This window comes from Pocillopora verrucosa, chromosome 8, assembly GCF_036669915.1.
Source record: "Pocillopora verrucosa isolate sample1 chromosome 8, ASM3666991v2, whole genome shotgun sequence".
In the NCBI taxonomy this organism is placed as follows: domain Eukaryota; kingdom Metazoa; phylum Cnidaria; class Anthozoa; order Scleractinia; family Pocilloporidae; genus Pocillopora; species Pocillopora verrucosa.
Window position 1 is genome coordinate 7,683,328 of NC_089319.1, and position 8,830 is coordinate 7,692,157.

At 39.2% G+C, this 8,830-nt stretch overlaps 1 protein-coding gene across 1 annotated transcript; it reads left to right on the forward strand.

Moving 5' to 3' along the window:
• The first annotated feature begins 347 nt into the window (after nucleotides 1-347).
• On the forward strand, nucleotides 348-8,391 carry LOC131769847 (leucine carboxyl methyltransferase 1). Its single transcript, XM_059085575.2, has 12 exons — nucleotides 348-480; nucleotides 1,453-1,541; nucleotides 2,195-2,316; nucleotides 3,855-3,931; nucleotides 4,692-4,744; nucleotides 5,378-5,480; nucleotides 6,041-6,161; nucleotides 6,643-6,690; nucleotides 6,869-6,922; nucleotides 7,047-7,138; nucleotides 7,903-8,000; nucleotides 8,272-8,391. Exons 1-12 carry the CDS (start codon nucleotides 425-427, stop codon nucleotides 8,298-8,300), a joined length of 942 nt encoding a protein of 313 aa, XP_058941558.1. The 5' UTR covers nucleotides 348-424; the 3' UTR covers nucleotides 8,301-8,391.
• Nucleotides 8,392-8,830: the final 439 nt, after the last annotated feature.

The window sequence follows — 8,830 nt, forward strand, 5'->3', positions numbered from 1 at the left end:
CTCTCTTGACAAGGAGTGATCGATTCCCTCTCTGTTCCCCCCTGGGAACTACGTGATCCCCCCTAAAAAAACCCCTTGTTCCCACCCCCAGGCCATAAATTTAATGACTGCTTACTAATTATAGGTTGAGATTTGGCCAAAATTTGTTGGTCAGGTATTAAAATGAGAAATGGAATGAAAAAGGGAAGATCAAGGGATATTGAAATGTTCTGAATTTTTTTTTTTTTTTTTTTTTTTTTTTCAACTTCGGAATGAATGTCGTCGATTTTCTTCCCATGTTTTTCTTTCCTTCTTTCTCCTTTTTCTTTTTTACGAAACAGAAGGGATGGCCCATAATGCAATTCGCAACGCAATTAAACATGGCGGCCTGTCTGAAATAAGTGAGCTATCCGGCTTAGCAACTAAATGTTTGCGCGAGTGAAGAATGTCACAGGATGAGGCTGTGATTTCAACAAATGACGATGCTACGGCCTGTAAGAGGTAGAAAAAACAGTTTTTCAATTCGTTGTATATAATCAGGAGGAAAAGGAAGGCTCCTCAACAGGAAGCTTAGTCACCCTTTCCTGATATGAAACCTAAGCTTATAATTCAGCTGACGGCCCGTGGGAGTTCTGTAGTTAACGGGACGAGTTGAATGAATAGTTTATTGAGGCTTCTGATTCTTACAATCAGTGGCCCTAATCGAAGGAAGGGGGCCATCATACGATCGTTTCCTCTGCTTTGATCGGCTTTGTTATTTCGGTTTGTGTCATCGCTAAACCGTTAGCTCTCCCGGTAAAATTTCCGCACAACCCCATACCACATGATGCATTCAGTTCTTGGATAGAGAAAACAGTGCCAAAAACAATACATTGCCATTAGGAAAACAGATTTTTTTTACAATAGTATGGGGCTGTGCGGAAACTTTACCGCTCTCCCCATAATACACATTAAGATAGTCACTGAAAAAGAGGCTGAGACTTTTGGACACGTATTTTCTCCGCCTGTCTTCAGACTGAGATGCAAAGTCAGCAACTCATGACCACTTTGAACAACCACGGGTTTATGTTTAAAATTCTTAAGGTAAACAATGGAAAGTGAAGCCATCCTCATACTATTGAGTAAAGCTTTCATAAAGTGTTTTGGCTGGGATGATTGAGGAGCAAATACTCAAACATGAGGAAATTGTGTCTTTGTTTCTTCCGAAGTGTGCGTAATTAGCTAGCAGTTCTGCAGGTGCCATAGGTGTCACCTCCTTTCCTGCATGACCCCTACCTTCATTCCTTCCCCCTCACCCCCATGCTCAGAGGACAGCCTCCTATAAAGTTACCATGGAGTTATCATTTGATGTCCTTCAGAAGCTTGCTCATTTTTGGTGCAAGTTCTAGATAAAAAATTCCTTTGATTGATAATTATTTTATTTCTTTATGGAGTTGCTAAAAATTTCACCCTTGCTTGTTTGTTGTGATTTAGGTTTGCTGTTCAATTAGGTTACTGGTCAGACGGTTACATTCAACACTTTGCCAAACTAGGAGAGAGAAAGACTCCAGAAATAAACAGAGGTAACTTTATGGTTAGACAGGCAGTTTAGTGGTTCATGTTATAACCCTGGCTAAGGTCTATGTGTTGTGTTGTTAAGTAAAATACTTGCCATTAACCCTCACCATACCTCTTTCCACCTAGGGTTATAAATGGACACTGATGGGATGTTAAGGGAACTTGAAGACATGCTCTAGGCTTTTCCTCCTTCAAGGTGGAAAAGCAATTCTGCTACTTGCTTCATGTTGTGGCCTGTGCTGCTTTTTGTTTGGTGTGTGCTCCAAAGCATTAAACAGCAAAACTAGTGCTATTTTCTGTTGCATGACTCTCAAGGCTTCTCTGCTCTTTTTGCATGGCTCCACTGCTTGGCACTTCAAAGCACATGCAAAGCCCCCAGTTACAAACTTAAGGCAGGTCTTGGTTCAAAAAAAGAAATATATGAAGGTTCATGAAGATATTACCTTTTTTAAAAACATTTTGTCCAGAAATCTGCTTTCATTTACTGCTTGGATGAGAAATTTGAGTTTATTGGATAGAATTCATCTCTGCCATCTTTGAACAAAACTGCAAGTTTGTTTGTAGTTTCTATGATAAGGTGATGAAGTGAAATTTATTTTCCAAATGATTAACCTTATCAATTGTTTTTTATTAAATGGAGTTCATTGCCTCTCTGCAGGTTACTATGCTCGTGTTAAAGGTATGCATACTCTGCTGGACCAGTTTCTTGCTAAAACAGAATGCAATTGTCAGGTTGTTAATCTTGGGGCAGGATTTGATTCCCTCTTTTGGCTTTTAAAGGTGAGTTCTAGTGCAAGATTTGGTTCTTTCATTAAGGGGGAGGCAGTGTTGTCAACAGAGATCTCAGTAATCAGAGGAAAAAAATCATATTTGAACCTCTCTCCTGGGTACTTGTCTTAACCAGTTCCACCTTCTTCACACCTCACAGCTAATTTCATTGATCTCTGCTATTTCGTCTACTCTATTGTTTACTATTCTTTGCTGTCATCCAATCCTGAGTATCTGTTTCAGGCATTGGCATTGGAAACTGTTCAGTTTTCTTCCATCTGTTTTTGTGATCTTCCATATTTCACGACCATATGGCAGGACCAGTTGGACTAAAGTTTTGAATAGGCATATCTTGGTTCTCCTTCCAATTCCTCTGGCTGCCCACACCTTCCATAGCCTCTAACATGCACCTCTTGCCTTCTGCAGTCTGTTCCTAATATCTTTACTGCCTCTGCCTTCCTTGTCTGCAATAGCTCCAAGATACACAAACTCCTCAGCATCTTCCACTTCTTCACCATTCACCACAATGCTCTCCCTGTTCCTAGTAAACTCAGTTCTCAGTGTTCTGCACTTTCTTGCATTAAGTTTAAGGCCTACTCTGGCTGCTTCCTCCATCAATCTCCTAATCTGCTTACGCAAGTCATTAAACTTGGATGAAAGTAGTGCAATGTTCATCCAGGTATCAGAGCTGAAACTTCCCTTAAGATCTATCACCAAGCTGAAATTTCTCAAGACAAAAATTTTCGCGTGAGTAGCTTGGCCAACAGTTGAGAAAGGTGGACATGTAGATATGAAAATTTTGGTTGAGGTTGAGGCTCAAGGATCATTAGAATGTTAATTAGTTAATTGAAAGTGAACTCTAAATGTACATGTCAGTAGTCAGACTACTGAACAGCTTTGAAGTTTCTATTGTTGCCAAAAGGAGTTGTTACCTTAACAGGTGGGAGCTTGATATAGTTTTGAAAGTGATCGTTGGAAATTATAAATTAAATGAAAGATAATTTGTTGTTTGTTATTGTTTTTTGCTAATTTTTTCCCTTTCAATCCTTACCTTTATGATTACATTTTTTTTTTTTACAGTCAAACATATATATTTGCCAAGTCTCAAAATATTACATCAACCCAATGGAGGGGACCTCAGAGTCCCACCTAGACGATCAAACATTTTCGTTCAACGTCATGTTTGTTGCACACAACATGGGGTAGCTAAACAAGTTAACAAAGTCAGCCCACATAATACGTTTAGCATATTACCGCTTAAACCATGGCGCGCATCACATAGATTCGATCTTTGATTTTTTTTTCTCCTGCCTGGGCGCCTCCGACTCGAATTTGGTTTAAAATGTTTGATCGATTGGCCGGGAATTTGGAGAGCTCTGTATCATTTTTCTGTCAAAAACCACTTGATACAACAGTCTAGACTACTTGATAATGAACACTAGTGTAAATTGTATCACCACAATCGCAATTAGTTTTATTACTCCACTGCAATACCTATTGTTAATTGAGGTAGTGTTTATGGTAATGTGAATGATTTGGATTTCTTAAAGGAAGAAAGTTTAGCACCCAAGCTGTTTGTTGAAGTAGATTTTGCAAGTGTGACTGGTAGAAAGTGCTACAATATAAGGCAAGTTTGAATACGAACCAGTGATCAAATACCGTAGGTTTCCTTATTTTGGTTTAAGGCTAGTATTTGTGTCAGAGTATTAAATTATGTTAACTTTGTGGAAAATTAAAGAATTTGGTTCAATGAACGCATCGGCTGAGTACCTCTGCATTTACTTTGCATTGATTTTGGAGACCAACAATGTGTCAGCCGACACATTACCGAAGTATTACCGACGTCAAAATAGCGGCGGCCGCACTCTACTGACGTTTCGACAACACACTTCCAACGGCAACAACGCGTCGGCTGACACCTTACCGACTTATTTCCGAAACCCTTCGGATTTACTCGCACTGGAAGCGCATTGGCCGACACTACCGACCTATTACCAACAACTACAACGCGTTGGCTTACATCCTACTGACTAATTACCGACACCCTTCGTACTCACCCACAAATAGTGTATTTGTAAAAACTCTACCTACGTATTAACGACGTACCTCCGATACCAAAAACGCGTCGGCTCACACTCTATCGACATAATACGGACAGCTTTCGGCTGCGCTCGCTTCAACAGCATGTCTTCTTGCACTCCACTATTGAGTAATTTTTAATCTTTGAAGTATCTTTTTGTAAAAAGTGAAAGGCGAAGAAAAATTCTAATAATAATGCAATGCCTTTCCCTTGAAATTATCTTCTTTAGATTATTAATAATCACGTTTGATGTGGAATTGCTCTAATGTGCTTATAATTCTTAGCAGTGTAGTTTTCTTCTCTTAAGGAATAGAAGAAAACTCCAAGAAGCATTTTCTCCAGACGACGGATTAAAAATTGGTAGGTCTTGTCTTGGTATGTCAAGTGTTTTCACGAAGTACAGATATATATATGACACTATCGTGAAACTAATTTCATCGAGCTACGTATTCGGTTTTCACGCAAACATTTGAGCGAGTGATTGTCATAAGAACAAGGTAATCACATCTACCAATCACAACTATGGAAAATCTGACATTGCTTTTATTTATATTGATCCCTCGGAAAACCGCTCAAAACCCCAGAGGTTAATGCTCCAAGGATTTGTGTGACATGAACATGTGTCCTTATCGAGTAGTAGATTGAAAATAACCTTAACCACTGGCAAACCACTCTATAAGTGAGTTGGCATGTTGTACATTTGAAAGAATTATAAGAAAATGTATGGAAATAACGAATAAAGTACTGAATAATGACATTTTAACGCATCTTAGTCTAACATTAAATTAAGCGAAATGAAATGTTAATACATGGAAAGATGTCGATGTTTAGCATCTCCAAGCTTTTCAAAACGCCTTTTCTCTGAATCGCTCACGACCGTTGTTATCATGTGCTAGAGGAGGAGAACTTAGCCCAGGTTGACCTTTTTGTAACGAATGTAATTCACATCAACAATTTTCTTACTGTTTGTTGGTACCATCACTTGAATTGCAGAAGGGAGTGAAGCACATTCTAAACACTACCATCTCCTAGCTGTGGATCTGAGAGAAGTTGATACATTAGAGAGAAAACTAAAAGAAATAGGAATCGATAAAAGGTAAGCATGCTAAAGACATAATTTTTTCTTACGAAACATAGAAAGTGCAGTTTTGAAATAGCTACCTTGAGTCAGGTTTTTCTTGCTTCTGTGAAGCTTTCCTATACTGTCTCGTATGGCTGGTTCTATTGCGTGTTTAAGCTGCACTTAATGCCATCAGTGCGTCGTGGCCGATTTGGAAACGGTGTGTACGCCGTATTCTTGTAGAAGGGTCTAAATGTGACGACAGCTTTTACGGCTTACGGTTAGAATTTTGGCCATTTACAACTAAGAGTTGATTTATTTGAGTTTCAAATAAAAGTAACATTTTAACGGTTAACTAAGTAAATTTGTCAATTTTACGCCTGACGGCTGTTTTTCTTTTTTAACGTGAAAGCCATTCAGACCCTCTTGTAAGCAGCAGCAAAGAACCTCTGATGCACCTCATATAGGGGGTTGAGCGAGAAATTTAGATTTGACGTCGGCTCCTTATGTGTGTGGTGATCAGCAGCAATGTTGATATTCTCATCTGAAAATGTTCATGATAAATCCTAGTATGTTTGTCCACTGTTCTTCTGCAGCCTTCCAACAGTTTTTATCACAGAATGTGTCCTGATTTATATGGAACCCGAACATTCAGCAGCCATTATTAATTGGGCTGGAACCAATTTTAAAAATGCTGTATTTATAAACTATGAACAAGTAAGTGTAGTTTAGAGTCTCAGTGAAACAAAAGGAAAAAAGTAAAGGTTGGCACTCAAGGGATCGTTAAAGGATTTTGTCCATGACAGATTTATTTGTGTATTTATTTATTTATTTATTTGCAATTAGAGTAAAGAGCCCTGAGAAGGCACAGCTTCAAGTTACAGTATGTGGACAAGTACTTTCATTATTTTGACCTTTCATGGTCATTATGACCTTAAAAGGTTAACACGTTGGTTTCCTGTTCGATAGGTCCGGGTGTAAGGCTTGGTCAGCGTCGTTACGTTGTCTTCATAAGCAAAATACTACACTTTACACTTTAGGAAGAGGGTACCCTGCAATGGACCGGTGTCCCATTTAGAAGAAGCACCAATACTTCTAGTGTTCTATTGCCATGGAAACTGGGATGAACTCTGGTGGTTGTTAGGTCGCCTGTATGAGATTTAACTGATGTGACTGTTTTGATTTGATTTACTTATAGGTGAATATGCAGGACAGATTTGGTCAAATTATGATCCAGAATCTTAGGGTAAAGAAAATCTGTATTTATTAGAATCGTGGGCTAAAATTAATACTGTATAGATGGCCGTTATTTTGTTATAACTGCGCATAACTTTTTTACACTGTTTTTCGGTGACTCGAGGGTCAAGTTATAAATGGTCGGATGGGATAATTAAGCGAAAATGTGAATATGTTTGTCTTTTCAGGGTAGAAATTGTGAGCTTCTGGGAGCAAATGCCTGTCCTGACCTCGAATCTCATGTGAGTTACTTTGCCTTCTGAGTTAACTTTATTGACTCTACAATGAATTGGATGCCGCTTTTAGGTGATCTGTCGAATTTATGGCAACTTTGCATGACAATACATTGAACATTTCCCTAAACAGAAACAAAGATTTCTGTCGAACAACTGGGATGAAGCTGAAGTCCTAGACATGATGAGTATTTACAACAGCTTGCCTATTGACGACAGAGCAAGGTGTGTAGAACCTTCAAGTCTGATGAAATAGCTTTTTTTATGTAGGAACAGTGCTGGCTCTGTTAGGACAGCACTTTCCTCCTACAACTGTGCTCCCGAGTTTGATACCTAGACTCGTCATTACACCTAAGGATTACTACTATTTTGATAAGTATTGGGCTTCGCTGCGCGTGCATCGAGCTCGTTTTCTCCCTTGTTCTGCTTTTCTTCACTCTGTTTTAAAAAAATAAAACTCGCCAAATTTTAATTATAACCCCCTTCGTTCTGGAATCAGTAGATGGAGAAACCTTTCCGTATAGGTGCTACAACCTAAGTGTGTGGATTGATTGATTGATTCATCTATTCAGTTCTTTTGTAAGGGATGCCTAAAATGTAAGCGTTGCTTATAAGCTTGACCCAGCTCGACAGTAATATTGTCCATTGACTGAGGATGCCATGTATTTGGTGCGAGCGTAGAACAAAGAGAACCTTAAAGACCCCTACGATGTGATATATAATAAATGATATGATATGATCGATGTGATCGCCGGACGTTCGGATGTTTGTGCTTTGATGCTCTACCAGTGAGCTACAGAGAACCCGTTGGTGAGTAAGGCCAGCACCATCTTCATGTGTGACACTCGTCATTTATCCTGTTAGGATCGGCAAAGTAACAAGCTTTGTGTGAGTAAATAGCTAAGACTAAAAATCGGATTTCGCGGAGCGATGGTTAATTGCCTTTAATTACTTTTACTCAATCGTTCAACGTGTGTGTTGCTCTACAGAATAGAGAGAATAGAATTCCTTGATGAAGTGGATCTTTTACATCAACTTCTCTCCCATTACTGCATATCCTGGGCCGTGAATGATGCCTCACAACTTGGTAAGTAAGAGTTAGGTTTAAAATATTTTCTGCAGTTCTTCCGTTCTTCCGTGGGCCTCTTGTTTCGAGAGTGGATGTGATGAATTTATGGCATATCAATAATTTTTATATACCACTCAGGTGAATAGTGCTTTTAACGCACGCTGATTGGCCGGTTCGGAAGTGATTAGCAAGTACTATTGACCTCCATTTGTGAATGATTGTTAACTGTTACGTCATTTCCATTTGTTCCTCCTCATGCGTCCTAAAGGCACCTTTTTGTGGCTTGCAGGTTTGTCAAGCATTTCTTTTGCGACTTAGGATGTAATTCTTGTGGAATGCATTTATTTTTTCTGAAATGGAGTTAAAGAACTTTTAAAGATACTTGACAATAAAGTGCATTTTAATAACACGCAAACTGATGGACTTTATCGTCGTCAGACTTGGAGGAGGCCTTCAGTGCAGGCGTCTGATAAGGGCGAGTTAACGTTATAACTTCGCGATCGTTTAGTCGACCGGTCATGTTTGATTTAGTGTTAGAATGTACTGTAGATGAGGGGGTCGCGAAAGGCCAATTTCCATTGCCCTAATTTTAGTGTGACACAACCAAAAAGATCCGACAAACCTCATTCCCCCTCCCCACTAAGAGTTCAAATAAGCCATCCTCGCTGAAACAAAAAAAATTGAAGCACAATTAGAGCCAGAACCTGAGCCGAACCTCCAGCCTCCTAAACTGGGTACCACACAGAGAGAACTGAGGTTAACAATATTCACAGAGTTAAATATTCCTAATATAACGGCTAAACCTAATCTCCTGTTCAGAGCATTTCTTAACGAGACAATACAAACTA

What these genes read in the sequence shown, in the direction of transcription:
- LOC131769847 (XM_059085575.2), top strand. Translation starts at nt 425, where the DNA reads ATGTCACAGGATGAGGCTGTGATTTCAACAAATGACGATGCTACGGCC. An exon ending in GTCCTGACCTCGAATCTCAT is followed by an intron (nt 6,923 to 7,046) that starts GTGAGTTACTTT and finishes TTCCCTAAACAG; the next exon opens with AAACAAAGATTTCTGTCGAA. An exon ending in CCTATTGACGACAGAGCAAG is followed by an intron (nt 7,139 to 7,902) that starts GTGTGTAGAACC and finishes GTTGCTCTACAG; the next exon opens with AATAGAGAGAATAGAATTCC.